This window comes from Sardina pilchardus, chromosome 2 (assembly GCF_963854185.1).
Source record: "Sardina pilchardus chromosome 2, fSarPil1.1, whole genome shotgun sequence".
Lineage (NCBI taxonomy): Eukaryota > Metazoa > Chordata > Actinopteri > Clupeiformes > Clupeidae > Sardina > Sardina pilchardus.
In genome coordinates this window covers 9,073,743-9,092,894 of record NC_084995.1, presented here as the reverse complement: position 1 = coordinate 9,092,894, position 19,152 = coordinate 9,073,743, and the positions used below count along the sequence as shown (strand labels likewise).

Sequence of the window (19,152 nt, the reverse complement as noted above, 5' to 3'; positions counted from 1 at the left end):
TTGCACTCCACTTTCAGGAAGCTGGACCTCTTCTCAATCTCAACACATCTCTTAACACATGCAGCTACCCTTCTACTTACCATACACGTCCCTCTACCTCTATCTTATCTGACAACTCTGCCAGCTGGTACTTCAATTTCTGTCATGTAAACTATGTTTGCAAGGTAGGCTACTATTTATGTTTGAGGTCTCCTTTCTTACACGCATCATTTTCTTGTCCTATGCTGACCTAAGAGTAGTGAATGTGATGCAATTGACATGAGATGGTGTACAATTGTGTTGTTTCCTCTGTGAGAATGATAGATTAGTTCATTTTCTGGCTTTGATGTGTATCATTTTTGATACCATACAACCTTCAACAGTTATCCTGTATAATAAACTGATAAGTTCCTAACTCAATACTCTCTGGGTGTCAATTGAGGTCTTGTGTACTGTCCAAAATAAACTCTAAATACATTTTCTTTCCTTCAAAGAATGAAACATGTCACATAAAAGGTGATGTTGACTGCCAATACAATTTGGATCATATTTCCACTGAATGCCTGAGCCTGAGAGGATGGGTCTTTTGTGAGTTCGAAAAACAGAAACACTGCACTTACTACAAAACAGCACTTAGGCTACTGGTCAAACTCTTAATGACTGCAATTCATCTAACTGAATCAGGCAAACTAAAATAAAAAGGCCAAGGCTTTGAGACAAAATATGTCTGGCATCTCTGAAGACTTTAATAGCCACCACTGATTCGCTTTCAACGATGTGATGGTGATAATTTCTTTTTAATTATCGGAGCAGGACATGAAAATTGTAAACAAAAAAAAAACTTTTTCTTTTCTTTTCTTTTATGTAATAACATTCTGCTCTGAAAGGAGTCTGCTCTATTCAAATCATGACACTGGTCATTTCTAAAGTGACAGATAATGGCAACTTTACATTGGGTTCTGCTAACTCAAATGGTGAATTATTGGACTTTTTGACATTGGTATTATTTGAATGTGCTTTAAAGGAACATGCCAACAATTCGGGAAATTAGCTTATTCACCATCTCTCAGAGTTCGATAAGATGATACATACCCTTTCTTTCAACAGTATGTGTGTGCAGTAACTCAGTCTAAAGCATCCACCGTTAATATTAATTAGCTCATTGAGGTGGACAGTCCCAACAAACCCAAACGTGACAGAAATACTTAAACCATGTTCTATTTACATGTTGTGACTGGTACAATTCAAATGTGTACATGTTAGTGCAAAATGCAACACAACACTTTTTTAAGCATACACATGCTTGGAACTATTCTCATTCAGGCGAGGCACTGCTACAGTCAGTGCCATGTTGAGAAGAGAAGAATCAGGTGAAGAGAGCTATCGCTATGGGAGATAACCACCTCTGATCTTTTGTTGAACAGCTTTACATTTTGAATTTTGTGGACAGTCATATACACATACTGATACAGTCATGTGTTTGAGGTGTTTGCGAAATGAACAAACGGAAAGGAAAGATCATGGGAAAACTTACTAAAGTGAGGTCAAACTGGCAGAAAACGTTCAAAACTCATGTTTGGTTTCGGATTCATTCATTTAATGGTATTTCTTTCATTGATGGTACATTGTCATATAACATCAGGGAAAACACAACACGAGTGGCTACCCGCCTCCTCAGCTATTACTAGACTCTGTTTGGATTTGACCTCCAGGGTTTCCACAGTTTTGCTTCACTGATCACTGATCATCTCTCTCTATATATATATCCATCTGCCAGCGCCATGAGACTGCAGGATCACTGCACCCCCGTCTCTCTCTGCCACTCTACATAGTTGACCTATGGCTGCTTCTCTCGCCTGTGCTATTAACTCTGGCTGTCCTGCTATCTCACCCTTTCTGCAAGAGGCGCTAAACATTACAGGAACTCTGCTCTACTTTATTGAGGAAGGGGATGGACTTTGCTCCTAGACTCACTAATCAAAGACGCAAACACACACAGCTGTGCGGAGGCAACTGGTAGATTCCTGACGGCAGAGTTAACAAAACAAACCAACAAGTCAAGCAGTTGTAATGTGACCGCCTGTTGTTTTTGCCTGTTGACTTCTGAAGTGAGGGTGGACGAACCCTTAAACCACTGCCAAGGCAGGCCCCAAAGGTGGACCCAGACCAGTCGGAGGGAGTGAGGGGTATATGGTAGGGGTAAAGTACATCAACTAAGGGCACGAAGCAGTAGCTTTGCCCAGAGCAGTGTGTATGAGTGTGTGTGTGTGTGTGTGTGTGTGTGTATGTGTCTGCGTCAGTCTCCAGTTGGCACTGTGCTGTGAAGCCTTTGCAGCAGATTTAGGTCTTCTTGAAGACCTGCTTGGCAGCCACACCCTCCACTCTCAGCTCCTGTCCAATGAGAAAGAAGGAAAAGGAGAGAGAATGATCAATAGTTAAAACAATCTCATATAAACATTATTACATAGATTACATAGATATTATTACATACTACACAGTGCTACCATAGTATCACTTCATACAGTTGGAAAAAATAATTGCACTGCATTCAAAGTAGACGACTACAAGGTAACATAAACACGTGTTAGGGAGAATCAGGTTAAGTGACAGACATCCAGGTGCACCTCTCTATGAACAATTAAAATGTGAAGGGAATGTCTATTTATTGAGAAGTGTGAGCGTGTCTGGTTGAATAAAGAATTACACTATCGAGCTGCAGGTCCTATTATGGCCTATGGAGGGAGCTCATGTGCAGTGTATCAGATGTAACGGTGGCGCTCTCCCTCTCATCCACAAGCAGATGACTAGCATCTGTTGTTTTCATTCATAGATCACGCGTAAATCCAATGATCTTTACCAGCAGGCCATAAACATGATTGTGATGGCACTACAGCATCGTTATAATAATGCGAATGTGCTGGCTAAGAGCATGAACACGCAAACACACACACGCACACACACACACACACACACACACACACACACACACACACACACACAAATGTTTTTATTTCTTCATGGCTATGGTAATTAACTGGTGCAGTGAAAAGTACAATACATCTGCAGCTGGTGGTAAATCCTCTGTGAAACATCCTATACATAAAACAAACATATCCTATACGTAAGACCAGGACCAGTGGCAGTAAACCTCTCAGTAAAGCAAAGATTTCTGGGTGGAAATGAAATACAACTCCAAACAACATGGTCTGCTCTCTCTCTCTCTGGGTCTGACCCCGGTCAGCAGCCCGCCGGACTCCTCAGTCCCAGTCTCTGCTAGAGAGACATTGGCCCCTCTAGGCTATGAATATGTTTGCTACACTTTGATTGGTAAACTAAGGACCAAAAATGGTAGAAATTACTCTGCATACAAAATGAATTAATTTAGATCTCTGCGATGTAGCGTTTTGCTATATTGTTGTTTTATCATTATTATTATTTTTTTACAGTATACATCTCGCAGCCTTCCATGCAACAAAAGCAAACAAACACAAACAAAACTCATTATTTTCCCATCTAGAAATTTTTCCATCCAATGCCTACTGATGAACTCACACATCAATCCCTCAATAACACACACACACACACATACACAGTAGGGGTCTGGCTATTGATAGACTCACCAGGTGTAGCTCGTCGCCTTCGATCCAGTGGGTCCAGCCTCTTCCCTCCTTCTCCCCTTTCTGCACACACACCAGCTTGTCTCCATCCCAGCTCACAGTGGTCTGCAGAGGGCAGCCAAACATAAAGAAGGAGAGGAGAGACGTTACGGACAAAGGTCTATGTATGCGCTTGTGACTCTCTCTCTCTCCCACACACATACACACACACACACACACACACACACACACACACACACACACACACACACACACACACACACACACACACACACACAGACACACACACACACACACACTCCAGCTTAACTTGATTCAAACTCACAATGGTCTGAGAAGAGTAGTCAAAGACAAAGAGACATTTTATGGATAAAGGTATATGTGTACTACTCTCTGACAGACAAACACACACACACACTCACACACACACACACACACATACATTAGCCTTATCACCATCACAATTCACAATGGTCTGGAAAAGCAGGCAGAGGAGAAAATATAATATGGATACATGCCTACAAGAGCTTTTCTCTCTGACTCACACATACGCACCTCACATGCAAACACACACACACACAATTATACTTGAGTCTCTCTCTCTCTCTCTCTCTTTCTCTCTCTCTCTCTCTCTCTCTCTCTCTTTTCTAACACAGTCAGCTAAACAGACAGGAAGCATCACTACAGGGACAGGCGTGCATACACACACACACACACACACACACACACACACACACACACACACACACATAGACAAGAGAGAGAAGACCTGCAACGCAGCATTAATGAGATTCACACTTTCAATTACATGCAACAATGCGGGGAGCTGGGGTGGGGAGAATGTGCCGCGTGGTGGTTGAATCTTGTGGTGGTGGTGGCGATGGCAGGGGGGTGGTGGAGCACCATGGTGTGGTGTGGTGTGGCCTGGCGTGTTGATGCTGACGCTCCAGCCCGTTTAATTAAAAAGCAAATCGCTCACTGGGCAGACTTATGAAGCCCACACTGGCGCGGTGCAAGTCATTAGCCTCGCGGGCGCCTACACATTTCACAGGCCATTTCACCACCGGGCGAACAAAGGGTGCCCTTCGCCGGGCATGCTACGTGGCATCCGTCCACATCGCCGAGGACAATACCACCCTGACAAGGTGCCAGCATGAGCAGGAGATGGAAAGAGGGCCGATAGGTCGGTGCCAGTGAGTGTGTGGGGAGTCGTTAATGTAGTGTTATTACTTTAAGATGGCTGGGACTTCAATTAGTTTGCTGCTGCTGCTGCTGCTGCTGTTACTGTTTGGGAGGAGAGGAGGAAAGATGGCCACTACACAGAAATGAAGAGAAAGAGAGATACACATGAAGACAGGGAGTGAGAGCACCACCAGTGTGTTCTGAGAGAGAGAGAGAGAGAGAGAGAGAGAGAGAGAGAGAGATAGAACAAAATGAAGATGTCTGTATTGTACTGGTAAACTATCTCCCTAACATTGCTGGATTGGCTTTGAAATGATTTGTGTTGACACACATTTGTCAACATTTCTTTAAATCTAAATTTCTCCAAATTCTGTTCAGGCCAGGATGGGAACACCCAGGCAATTCAGGCCATCCAATTAAATAAGACATTAACCTTGTGTATGCTTGAGGGAAATGTCTCTTTAAAAAATGAAACAGAAGTACTGATAGGGTTGTTTTTACACACACACACACACACACACACACACACACACACACACACACACACACACACACACACTGGCACACACACACACACACACACACACACACACACACACACACACACGACCTGTCAAATACTATAATTGGTACAACCCGTGCGCACAACTACGCAAACTCTCCAGTAAATACTTAAACTAATGGCCACGAGTCACTCTCAAGACACAGGCTCAGGCACTAAGATGAGAGCATGCCAGTTGGCCTGCATGTAAGCAAACAGCGGTGAGAATGGCAAAGTTCCAAAAATCCGTATTACTGACGCACTCAAACTACTACTTATTCGAAACGTAAGGAGTGGACGCAAAACTTGGTTGGTCCTTGCGCGCACATTTCGTTTTCACGTTGAATAATGCAGTGCACAGCTGTGGTGTTTACACAAGTTAAGAAAAATGTGTCAGTGAAGCGAAGTTAAAGATTTTAAGCGGACTACTTCCAGAGTTGCGTTTAGAGGCGATAACATACCATGCATTTCCTGTCATCGATGCCACTCAAATCCTCCTCAAACTCCTTGCCGACCTCGAAGTCCATGAGGTAGTTCTTGAAGGTGCTGAGCGTTTTAATAACTAGGTGATTGCCGTCCTGAGTGATCTCCTTGTCGGGCTTCAACAGGACGGCGATTTTCCTGATGGCAACATTAACATCTGCAGGATTTGGATAATAATACAGGAAGAAATTATTTCAATGGCAATGTGACACAAACAGTTCCTGAGTTCTGGTAGGGAGACTTTTCTGAATATGGCAAACCTGAAACATGACAACTATCTAGGATACTCCCGATGTGTAGGCTACATTATCCTATTACATATAGGCCTATTAGCCTACTAGTCATATCGTTACAATAAATACACTACCGTTATAGCACTGAAATAGGCCTACAGAATTCAGATGCACACCACACTGCCTTTTGGTGCACAGGCTATGCAAAAATCCACTTGGAAAAAGTAACCTATGCACCCTACCAAGCACCCTGCGCTGTGTTTCGTTGGGAAAAAGACCGATCCGAAACTCACCAAGACCCTTCAAGTACTCCTCGAAGTTATCACTGGCAATCATTTTCCAGTAGCCGGAGTAGTCAGCTGGCATTTTGAAAGTTAAGTGTGATTCCTTTAGTCCAGTGCAAATAGAGAGTAACAGAGATCCGATTGCCTGCGATCGAATGCCGGACTGCTGTCAGACACACCTGTTTTATGCAGAACGATTTAATGCGATTATTTCCAAGTGTCCCCCCCCTCTTGATGTAATATGAATGGGTAACCCACGGTCACCGCCCACCCTGCAACGTAACCACTTGTAAGCTATACATCAGTAGGTGCATGTCCCCACTTGGAACCATGCCCTTACATCACATGTACAATAGCAAGGGAGTACAACCTTTATGCAAGCCTCAGCAGTTATTCAATTTATGTCCATGGATGGACGAATTAAAAAGCAATAATAGTCTCTTTAACCAGCAGAAAGAACCCTTCTATTGACTTGAGACAGATTAGCAAAATGTAATGTGGGCCTACAAAAATGGTAGACAATATGGAATACTGGAGATGCATTTGCTTCCAAACAGTGGTGTGTGCGTGTGTGTGCGTGTGTGTGTGTGTGTGTGTGTATGTGTGTGTGTGTGTATGTGTGTGTGTGCGTGTGTGTGTGTGTGTGTGTGTGCGTGTGCGCAGGCACTATAAGAGATGGTGTGAAGTAAGCACAAATTAAAATAAATGAAACGTGAATGTCAGTGTAACACTCTGAACATCAGCCTGAAAACAAACCAAAGAGCTGGCAAATGAGTGTGCTTCCTTTCACCAGGCACACAAGGTTTTACTAATGAAGCTATCAGTCTCCTAATCTGACAGTGAGTGTGCTCAGTTTTGTCCTGGTGCCGCAGTTACGCATACACAATGCCAAGAACTGCACTAACGCAAGCTTTCCTTCCCCAGAAAAAAAAAGACATTTGGCTAATTCAGAGTGATTGTGGGACAACACAATGGAGAATGACATCCTTTAGAGACAGAGTGAGTCAGAGATTCACTCCAGGAGGGCCCCAACAAGAGAAACTTCACAACAAAAGGCGTCCTGCTGTCCAGCAAAGAATGACAGTAGGCCTATAGCATCTGTGGGAATCAACACAAGACACACTTCATTGTTTTCCTGCTGAAATTCAATCTGCTTTATTTGATTTATTCTCAAACATCGAAGGTCATCAACAGATCCTGTTTTCATTGTGTTAAAAGAGAAGAATAACCTTCTTTGAAGTTTCTTACTATCTTGGTTTTGTTCAATAAACACATGACGTTTCAGAGCCGTTAGCTAACACTAAGTGTTGTCTGCTGGTGTTGTGGTTGTTGTCACTTCTCCTTTCTTGCTCCTAGTTATTTTCTAAGACTTATTCAACCAAAATCAATTTTAAGCTAAAACAGCCAAGAGTCATTGACTTTGGCTCTGTAATTTCACACAGAATGGGAAGACGTGAATGCCTCATAACTCAGTATGCAGTCGAGTCTCTGGCCCATAGGCACAATGAGCATCGCTCCCATCTCTACATGTCCATGCTGATGAGCTGATGGGCTGTTGACAATGGCCATGAACAGCAAGTGTGCTTTAACATACAAATGTAGCTTTCCAGTCTCAGCATACAAATGAATCCCTTTAGTCTGTTTTGTGATGTGATCGGAAGACAAATCGGGGTCCTGGAATCTCCGTCGGTCTCGGCCTCCCACGCTTTCCGAGCTAGTCCGTTATTATACGGTCAGTGGTGATCAGTCCAGGAGTCCCTGCTTGGTGAGCGGGCGCAGCTTGACGCCCTTGTTCTTCAGCTCGGTCTCGTGCGTGTAGAGGCCGTGCGTGCGGATGTAGTCGACGACGTCGTCGGGCAGCAGGTACTTGACGCTGAGGCCCCGGCGGAGGGCCCGCCGCACCTCGGTGGCGCTGGTCTCGTTGCGCACCCACTCGCGCACCGTGAAGATGTTGGCGGCGTGCCGCGAGAGCACGTCCGACTCGTGGACCGCCCGGTCCGGCTGCTGGCGCCCGCGGCTCACGCACACCAGGCCGAAGCGGCCCGCCACCTCCTCCACGTGCTCGTCCAGCCACAGGCCCGGCACGTGGAACGTGTCCAGGAAGTCGGCGCCGCACAGCAGCTTGAGCTGAGGCTCACCTGGAGGAGGGAGGAGGAGGGGAGCACATGAGGGAGGAGACCGGGACAATGGGGAGCATGACGGTGAACAGGGAACAGGGGTATAAGTGGGACCATAAATAATAGGGGGACTAGGACAGAGTCTTGGTGGGTGGGGATTGACAGGTAGTAAATATTGGAGATTAATTGTTACAAGGTTGAACACATTGGACATGAACCTAATGTATAGGGCTACTGAGTGACAAGTGTAAGCACACATAACAGGAGGCTATGCTACAGTAGAGCTAGAACAAAGGCACATGGGCTGCTAAAAGTCTTCTTCACCATTCTTTGAAGAGACCACAATATTTTCTTTTAAGTTCTAGAATGACATCTGAATAAAGACTATTGGATAGAACACAAATGGCGTACTACTCCCACTGTTTATGTGTATGGCTGGCATTATAACGTCAGTGAGATGTTCCAATATGTAACTCTGTGCAATGCATGGTCCATACATGGACAATTATACAGTGTCAGTATCTCATGTTATTCATTTAGCTAGTGAATGATGCAGTATAATGATTTAACATGAGGGCTACATACAGGAATTGATGTTACTTACTCCAAAGTCCAAACATATCACAACATTACACCAGAAAAGAGGAAAAAGTCGAAGAAACAAACACCAGATCATACCGTATGTCTAGTTTTACTAAGTTGTAATTCTGGCACAGCAGTCTGAAAGTTTGACAGGACTGTGAATAAAACCCAGTCTCATCTTCCCTCTCTCTATGCACCAGGAGACATGCATTATTATTATGTCTAGCAAGGACTGTTCTGGACACCAATAAACTTTTTTTTCTCTGCTCCGTCTCTGTTTACTCCATCCTGAATTTGACTGGTCGCACCCAGTAGTGAGAAATTGTGAGTGGTGACAGGTTGCACTTCAGTGACTTCACCCCTATGATTGCTGCCTCTGGTCCAAGCAAAGAGTGCCATATTGCAAAGGCATTCAGATTTATTAAATGTCAAAGCCTTTGTCTGCCTGGCAGTCCAGCTTATACGAGTCATAATCACGCAAGTCAGTAAGCCGCAATAAATATTTGGGAGAGAGCTGTACATTTGTCAGCGGTTGTTATTTTGAGGGTGACTGTGAGGCTTGGTTGAACATATTTGTGTGAGGACTTGTGTTGTGTGTATGTGAGAAAGAGAAAGTGTAGTAGCAAGTGGATGCACATGTCTGTGTGTGCACTTTTGTGATGGTTTGTGTGTCGATGTGTATTCAAATGAGCGTGTTTGTGGATGTCCACGTGTATGTGACTCTGTGTTTATTTGTGTGTGCGTACTGTATGTGTGTGGGTGTGCGTGCTTGTTTATGTGTGTACACGACACGTGCAAGCGTGTGTGTTTGTTTATGTGGGTGTACATGTGTGAGTGTGTGCATTTGTTTATGTATGTGGATGTGTGTATGTGCATGTGTGTGAGTGTGTACTGACGTAAACTCTGTGAGGCCATGGCTATGTACGTATGAAGGCCCCTCTTTGTCGGAGCGGATGCCACTGACACAGAGCTAGCGCGTGAACTCTGACCTTCACACTAATGCCCCTTCATATAGAAGCTTTAGGGTAATTAAACATACACTTTAAGCACCAACACACTTCATGGGATTGCCCAAATCCTCTTTATCTATACCACTGAGAGCGCTATGGAAAGAAAGGCAAATTCACTGTTTTCCACAGCCTGAATAATGACTCATTTGTAGATCCCGTGGTGCAATTAGCACACTATCATTCATCTTTAAAAACAAATCGTGTTTACACAAACAATGAACTGCGCAAAAACAGGCACGGCCCAAACGAATGGAAAAAAGACCAGTTAATTCTTGTCAAGTCCCTGTAATTAATGCAAATAGACTGTGAATTAAACATGGGTCTTTTCTAAGTGCAAGTGATAGTCTCTAATTGCTTAATAATAGTACAAAAAAAGAAATCTAAAAATGGAAATGTTCACTATTGCCATGAGAGACCATGAGGAATGGGCCTTTGCATAATGTACCATTTCTCTCTCTCTCTCTCTCTCTCTCTCTCTCTCTCTCTCACACATACACACACACGCTGCATAATGTGCAATTTCACATAGACACACACAGTCCTCGCTATACTCATTCCCTTTGTCACTCTTCATCATTCTGGCCAATGAATGGTAAGTGGTGTCTATATGGGAAATGCATTTTCAGCACACAAACAGGAGGCCAAAAAATACAACAAATCAACAGCAAACCTGCTGAGCTCTAACGTAGGTTGGCTGCACATATGTGAGGCTGGGTGCATATGAACATGTGTGGTTATGTGTGTGTGTGTGTGTGTGTGTGTCTGTGCCTGTGCTTGTCAGAGTGGGGGTAGGGGATGTTAGGGGACGTGTTGGTCTTTTATAATTGCTGAAAATCCTGTCATTCCTGTAATTTATGACTGTGTGGTCATTTCAGGCTTCCTTATCTAATTCCAGATCCTTCCACAGTTATCAGTTCTTGTTTTACCAAGGCTGTGAGGGAGGGAGATAAGGCAGACAGCCAAAAGTGCAACAGACATTTAAAGACAATTAAGATAAAACAGAGATGGAGGCATCTCCTCTGGTATGATGGAGGACACTATTCGTCCACTGATTATGAAGACGTACGGTATGTGAACGGTGACCAAACCCCCCGGATACATCACAAAATGTGTGCATTCTTACACAAAGCTGATTTCTGAGGTGCGTTGTTAAGTGCCTCTATCCTGTGCTGGTACTGCTTGGCAATCTGCCCATAATGGTACCTGGGGAAAAAAGAGAAACGTAGGAGAGGTGGTGAAAAAGAGAGAGGGAGGAGAGAGAGTGCAAAAGAGAGAACGAGATGGAGGGAGGGGGAGTAGGGTGGGAGAGATGGAGTGAGAGAAAGAGAGAGGGAGAAAAAAGAGGGAGAAGTAAGGATCAGTAATGAGAGGAGATCAATGAGTCTACTGTTGGGAGTAATCCTCTTCTGGAAGCTTTATGCACATATTCAGTTTACTTGATCCGGCTGGGGAGACAGCCTCCACTCGGCCTAGCAAACATATGCACAACACACACACACACACACACACACACACACACAAACTTTCTCTTGTCCTCGCCCTACCTCTCTTGTTCACGCTCTCTCACTCTGTTTTTCTTTGATTGTCATTCTGCATGTCTCTCTCTCTGTCTCTCTCCCTTTCCTTCCATTTCTCTCTCCTCTTTTCACAGACAACAGGCTACCTCATGAGTTAATCTGTTGGGTTCTTGCACAAACCCCAGCTTAAAGCCAGAGCCTCCCTCAAGGAGATTACTGGGCAGTGGAGAGCAGAGCGGAGCAGAGTAGAGGAGAGCAAAGGAGAGGACAAGGAGAGGCTTGTGTGTGGGGGGTGAGGGGGTGCCTTTAGCCAAGCTAAGTGTGTGTATTTGTGTGTGTTCCTGTGTGTGTGTGTGTGTGTGTGTGTGTGTGTGTGTGTGTGTGTGTGTGTACCATGTTTATAACAGGACCTGACGCATACTATACAGCATGTTCCATGTACATGTGATGTGTTCTTGCATTTGACTGCCAACGAGGAGTCTTTGTATTTGCATTATGGCATCGGTGAGCTGCTTCGCCAAATGTACAGGGGTACACTCATTTATGAGGAGATGCACTCATATTAATGGGGAACATTTTTTTGATGCACTCAAGTTATGACTATGTCTGAGAGAATGAGTTTGTAAACCTGTGTGTGTGTGTGTGTGTGTTTATGTGTGTGTCCGAGACGAATGTGTGATAGTGCCAATGTGTGTGTGGTAAGGCTGTGGCCATGAACTCCCAAGAGTCTGATTTCTGTTCAATATATGACACGGGTGAACCCCTCAAACTGCAAATGTGTAGCTAATCCAATCAGGCAGCTCATCCACACTGACCCGTGCCGAGACAAATCTTTGGCAGCCCTCCAGGGTGGCGCAACCGCTCCTCAACGGCTGCCCCTTTTTCTCCTGACCCACGCAGGTCTGCCAGCTGAATATCAATAGCCATTGTCTTGGCATTGAGAGCAGTTGGCATTGCAGGGAGTAAGGGTAAGGGAGTGATGCCGATCGCTCCCAGCGGGGCTCTTTCAGTCCCTCCGAATGCTGAGCGCTTGCACACACACACACACACACACACACACACACACACACACACACACACACACACACACACACACACACACACACACTCAAACACAATCTCATAGACACAGGCACAGCGGTGCGCCATTGGCACCAGAGTGTGAACTGAGGGAGACGGGCATCGTCTGCCTGGTGTGCACCGGACAGCAGCACAGTCTTGGTCCAGGACAGGAGGAACTTGCGGGTGTCCTGGGATACACTGCTAACACTGGATTCCAATGGAGCACCGTTTCTATGACGACGGACAACAACAATCTAGATGACTAAAGACAAAAAAAAAAAAAAAACCCACACACAAAAAAAACCCAGAGACGACCAAGTGAGGCTCTCACAGAGGACCACCACCAGGATATGGACTGTAGGAATATCTGGACAAACCACTTGCTACGCCACTCTGAGGAATGGGTCATTATCAACTGTGAGAGCTGCACACAAGGTAGCCGAAAGGAGCCGAGGCACTCGTTGATTCTTCTTCTAGCACAATAACACATCTCAGAGTCATTTGGTGCCTCTACTCTTCTCTGCCGTTTTACGCTGCTGTTACAATATCGACTTTTATGTGTCATGGTCTGAAATGCAGCGTGGGAAAATGAGTTCTCTGCTCGCAGCTACTGTGGACTTGTACTTTCATGTGGTACAGTCCGAGTATAATGACTGTGTTGTAATGGCAAAGTAGTGCCAGTGGCGGCACTGCTTTGAACTTTGCCATTTGAACTCGCATAAAACTGCTCAGCTGACTAAGGGTATCTTAGCAACACAAGATCTCGGAACAGGTCCTTTAACTCAGTCTCTCTCTCACACACACCCCTCTCAAATGTTCTCCGCTGAGTGCCAAGCCAATGAATCAGTCAATTAATCCGTTTCTCAGTGGCTACACACTGCATTTACAGGTGTCTAACTTCCTAAAAGCATTCGGCTCCACTCAGAGAGGAGCACGGGCTGCAGGCTGAAAGCGAGAAAAAGAAGAGATGTGTCTTTATTTAAAAAGGCCTCTCCACGTCCCGGGAGTAAATCAGAGTCCCGTGGGACTACGCTTGGGAGATAGCGGCTGTCAAAGTTTGGCAGCAGTCTTAATGTCTCCACTAAAGAGCGTGGCCCTAGGGGAGCTACCAGAGACAAGGGTAAACTAGACAAGGCAGTACAGCGAGGGAAAAAAACCCAGTATGTAGTCAGACTGAGGATGAAAACACATTAGAATAGAGAGGGTACATCTCTGGCTATTATTCACTGGCCCTGTCACAGAGAGAGAGAGAGAGAGAGAGAGAGAGAGAGAGAGAGAGAGAGAGAGAGAGAGAGAGAGCAGAGTTGCATCCAAATGACCCAGAATGAGTCATAACTCCACCTTATCCGTGCGATAGGCACCAGACCAGCTCACTGGACCCGATTAAATCAGAATAGGAGTGGAACGTCATAAGAACCTGACCCTAATGTGACGACCAGGCACTACAGGCATGGCAGTGCTTGGCACATCGATAACAGCCTAGCATTTATGGCTAGTCTCGCAGCTACAGTCTTTTTACACAAGCACTCCAGATTTATTATTTAGCTATTAGTGCTGGTAGTCTATCAGGACTGTTCAACACAGTCTGCTGATTCAGCTAGCACCTTTCTGAAATACCAACATCTGACAACTGGCTTTACAATCTGATAGCTTTCATAGAAATCAATATTTTTCTAAATGGCGTGGTGTATTCAGCACCTAAATCCAAGCTCTTCATCTGATGTTAATATATTTTCTGTTGGGCTAAAGAGCATACAGTATCTAGTAGGGACAGTACGAGACATGGGTGATTGGTTCTTTCAAGGTAGAGTCAGTAATTCTGCTGATATTATTAACAGTCAAACAGTGCATACACCTCTCATCTTTCCTCCTGAGTGGTAGTAAGTCATCATGGCTTGGTTTCCCATTAATTTATGGAGCTACTGCATCTGACAAAAAAAATGTGTACTGGACTATGCTGTGAGCGCACACCTCATAGTAACGACCGTCTCCGTCCAGTCAGGCTGCTGACTCTCCCAGTCGTCCACGGACACCCAGTCAGAAGTTTGTAGGGCCATCTTTGCCATGGCAACGCGGTGCTTTGCAGAAACGAGGCCCTGTTTGCCATATCCGTCACCCACTGGGGATACGATCCCACCCAACACCTGGTACTGCCCTACAAACAGGAGCAGGGACATTCAGAGAGAGATCAGAGAGAGGAAGTCTATATTGCAATGTGGGTCATGTCTATGTAACATGGTAAAAGTATTTTAATATTTCAGTAAAGTAGTTTCTTTTGCCAATAGTAAACTATATATACACACACATAATTGAGTTGGTGCAATATTCAATATTTTTGACATTTACTGTATAGCATCATGGGGAAACATTCTTATTCATTTATATTTTTCTGGCTATTTCAGGGAATGTTTTGCCATCCATAGTTTTCTAATCCTTGAATGTTATAAACTACATTGGACACATGCAATCAAGATGCAGAGGAATACTTTAAACAGTTTGACATTTCCAATCCAGCTCTACTATTCTGCTTAAGTGAACATCTCAGCAAAGGAAGCTAAGAAACTGCTGAGGACATACAGAAATACAGACTCTACATTATATTGTGTATCCCTAGTACATACCATGTACTTAGCCTATACAATGGGCTTGTTATTCATGGGTGGGATTAACGGTAAATATTGGAGTTGGTTATGTGTACTTGAGAGGTCTACAACGTTATTATAACTACCCACACTTAATTATTCCAGTTTGGTACTATACTTGATCACAATTCTGAAACAATCTACGTGACAGGAAACACTTCTGTTACATACGGTAGTTTATTCCATTATTGAATATATACTCTGGTCCACTGTCTCCAGCTAGGCCTGACTAGATGTGCTTGGTGTGCCTTTACAGATCACATCACTCAAATCAACTGTGGCGACCAGATGCACTTCCTGCATTATTTCTTTGTGGGCCCTGATGTCGACCCACCAGTTAGATGCATGTGATCCCGGGCCAACTCGAACAGCCGCATGTGTTGGTTGGTGATGGGGTTGAAGGACCCGCAAGCCAAGAGTACGAGAGGGATGCGGGCAGCCATCTCAGTGCCTGATCACTATGTGCCTCTCCTCAGAGAGAATCTGTAAAACCCAAGAGTGGAGAGAGCAAAGAACTAAGCAGAGAGTGCCTCAGGCCATGGACTGATTAAGCTCAACATTATGCACCCACATATACCGCACATCAGAATAATTCCAAACAGCCATCGCCAAGGTGAAGGAGCGTTAAAATCCATGAAGGTCACGCTTTTTTTGGTTAGCGTGGAGATTCAATACGAGGTGGCTCGCTGTCCAAACGGTGGTAGAAATACATTTATTCATCACTTTTTAGGGAAAGGGGATGCACGCTCTGGGAGACCAGGATCTAGCCATAATGAGAGCACTGCCTTATTAGTGAAGTGACCCTGTGATAAGAAAAATGGTGACTATCTTCGCTTGGAGAAAGGATTACCTGACCTAATACTCATAAGGTTGTTGGTGACCTGATATTAGGGGTTATGAATGGGCTTGCATTGTGCTGAATGGAAATCTGCTGACAGGGTAGATTTTGCGTGTGCTTTAAGAAGGACTATATGAGACTTATTTAGGGTGCACACAAGATGTTTCTATATCCGGGATTTGAATTGAGGGTGGGGGCTGGACAGACCACATGGAAAGGGATATATTTTGATATATGAAAAGTGCCTTTCCCTGCTAGGGAATTATCTCCTAATAAAGACATTTTACTGTTAGGGGTCCCTGGAGTCGTACTTTGATTTGAGCATAACTCAGGCTAGGCCAATATTATGCCGAAACAATGAATCAATAAGCAAACATTGACTATCTTTTAATGAATGGAGAGTCAATATAAAACACCTTGATGTCTGGCACAGAACAGCCGACAGCAAGTGCATCAGCTTCAACCTTGTAGACAGAAATACGCCACACGTTCAACACAATTTTCTCGAGTTAAAATAGAATATGATTGAAGATGGCTTTTACACAGTGATTACTTCACTCCAAATGTTGAGGCCTAAACATCTATAGTCACATAGTGAGCACATCACCTTCAAATTAATCATGGGAAACAGCTCTAAAATTCTGCCATCAGCCGGGCACTTGGATGCACACAATTTCAAGCCCATACCAATTTTTTTGTCACATTCAGCAAACATCTCCTCACAATCCATTAGCTGCCTGTCCTGTGAGCACACTGTAAAGAAGCCGGTTTGGGGGTCAGCCTGTCCCTCAAAATAAAACTGTGTGTAGCTTCACTGAAGAGAAGAGCGGTACCTCTCAGGTCCTTGGTTTTAAACGCATTTCACGTTGTGGCCTTTTGTTGTGACCAGTGCTACGTGAATCATGACTTATTCTCTACATAAGGTCAACATCGTTTGATTGGCTACAACTGGTGGACGTAGACTATTTGTTGGCAGAGAAGTAGGCTACTAACAATTTTGTTGAGCAGGTTCATAGGCTAAAATCAATTCCTGACATGCCTCTTACACGCCTCTTCTCGTTAAAGTAACAATCTGCGTATAGAACTATTTAAATGAGAGATTAGTCTACAATGTTGCCTGAAGCTGTATCAGAAATCGAACGATGAACATGACGACATGTGCCTGCGTAACATTATAGCCAAATGCTTTCTTCAGAAACTGACACAATACTAATCCGAGACGAGGCATAAAACTGACCTTGATCGTACACTTGGAAAAACAAGCTTTCAGCTTTCAAGTAACCTATTATTGCTCGCTATATCAAACTACGAATGTCTGTTTAGTTAGCACTATTGATGTTAGCCTACAACCTGCACTTGTTGTAACAGGTTGTAACAGCCTATTAACGACACCGCACATCAACGTGTCTCATATGCCATGCACACTGAAAGAATCACACAGTCAAGAACACAGTTAACCTCAGTCACGACTGGCAACTTTGCTAACGTTAGCAAGCTAAGTAACTACCTTAAGTATTAAGCAAGCCATAGCCTACGTTAATGTGTAATTGCTAAATCTTCAGAATTTCTATTTTGTACAGATCTATACGACGGCGTTAGATGTGAAAAGGTTGGCTCTCCGCGGGAGCTGGTTATAGAAATAACACAAGTTTACCTTTTCGAGGGTTTGCATAAAGTGCATGTGTTACACTTTAAGTGTTCCCCGGTCGGAACGTCAGACTGCCCGATTACACCAAGAACACGAGACAACAGTGCACACTAGTGGCCAGTTGTAGATTTTATAACTCTGCCAAACAAACTCTAAGAAGATTATTCGCTCAGCTTTGAATGAATTTCTAGAAAGTGCGAATATAACCTTGGGGTTAATCAAATACTCTGGGATATTTGAAAGTGAAGGAACAAGTTTCAAGTGTTCTTAATGAAGAGATAAGTATGTGGCCCGAAACTTCCTCAGTGAATTAATGCAATCAGATCGTATTTACATTTTATCTATCTTGCCTGTCTTACCTGACCCCGCTCTCACGCCTTTGGCCTAAAGGGCACACTTGCTGCAGTACTGAATCCTAGTTTCATAATAGTCTATAATAGTCCTATCCCTAGCCATAGGTAAAATTGTGTTAGGCTATGCTGTTTTGCTGTTGTTGCAGACTGACAGCATCAGTACACTAATCTAATCGAGGCTACATAAGTGGCTTGTACATTGTGAATGTAGACCTGCCTCTCCTACAGCAGTCTCCTTAATCTTCCCCTCTTACATTAGTCCTTCATGCATTATGCATTAGCTCTTTAACATAAATATGCAACCTGAGACAAGGGGAGAAAGCTTTTTCTGATCACCCTTCAAGGAGGACGACTCTCTGTTACCCTTCAAAGACACATTCTGAGAAGGGTGTTAAATGGAAATTTGATGATCGCCATCATGTGTTTTCTTTTTTTGTGATTCCGGGGGGTGGGCAGGTTCAGATTTTTCCGGGACTCTCCAGTTTCTCTCAACAGCCTTCCCTGTGATTGTAGCTTGACAGTGGACAGGCACAGGGTGACCTTCAGGCGCAGGCCTCCGGTGATCCTATCTTGTCCCACCACACCACACCCACCTCACATTCACAGGCAAAGACAGCAGTTCGATTTTGTAGGATCAGGTAATCAAATCTCCTTGAATATGGGAAGGATGAGGTTTTCACCCCTGCACTGTCCTGCGGCCTCACTGTAATAGTAGCCTGGAGACCAGACTCTCTTCTTCGCAGAGAGTCTGGCCTAGATCTGATCGGCAAACGTTGATTTCCTGGTTTGTGGACGCTTGTCTGAAGTTTGAATTCATTGGAGTTCAATCACTAATGTTTGGTAACGACATATACCCTTATATGATATGATAAGGGCATATGCACACATGACCTTATCATATATGTAACCACGGGGGACACAACGATAACGATAGGCTTGAAACTTAAATGTAGTTGCTCTTGGGAACGCCATCTGTTCGCTGATTGGTCGGAGAGCACTTGACGGAGTAAACGAAGCTGGATCAAGCTTTACCAGACGGAGTATGAAGAGACATGTAAATGAGT

At 44.2% G+C, this 19,152-nt stretch overlaps 1 protein-coding gene across 1 annotated transcript; it reads right to left on the bottom strand.

Moving 5' to 3' along the window:
• Positions 1–1,560: 1,560 nt before the first annotated feature.
• On the bottom strand, positions 1,561–17,450 carry nmnat3 (nicotinamide nucleotide adenylyltransferase 3). The gene is made up of 9 exons (XM_062530739.1): positions 17,325–17,450; positions 15,584–15,732; positions 14,579–14,762; positions 11,152–11,231; positions 8,066–8,457; positions 6,329–6,482; positions 5,781–5,959; positions 3,600–3,701; positions 1,561–2,370 (listed from the first exon to the last, which is right to left on the bottom strand). Exons 2-9 carry the CDS (start codon positions 15,690–15,692, stop codon positions 2,320–2,322), a joined length of 1,251 nt encoding a protein of 416 aa, XP_062386723.1. The 5' UTR covers positions 15,693–15,732; positions 17,325–17,450; the 3' UTR covers positions 1,561–2,319.
• Positions 17,451–19,152: the final 1,702 nt, after the last annotated feature.

Coding starts and splice junctions, on each gene's coding strand:
- nmnat3 (XM_062530739.1), bottom strand. CDS start 15,692: ATGGCTGCCCGCATCCCTCTCGTACTCTTGGCTTGCGGGTCCTTCAAC. Junction 14,763..15,583: donor GGATCACATGCATCTAACTG/GTGGGTCGACAT, acceptor TCCTGTTTGTAG/GGCAGTACCAGGTGTTGGGT. Junction 8,458..11,151: donor ACCTCAGAAATCAGCTTTGT/GTAAGAATGCAC, acceptor TCCCTCCTCCAG/GTGAGCCTCAGCTCAAGCTG.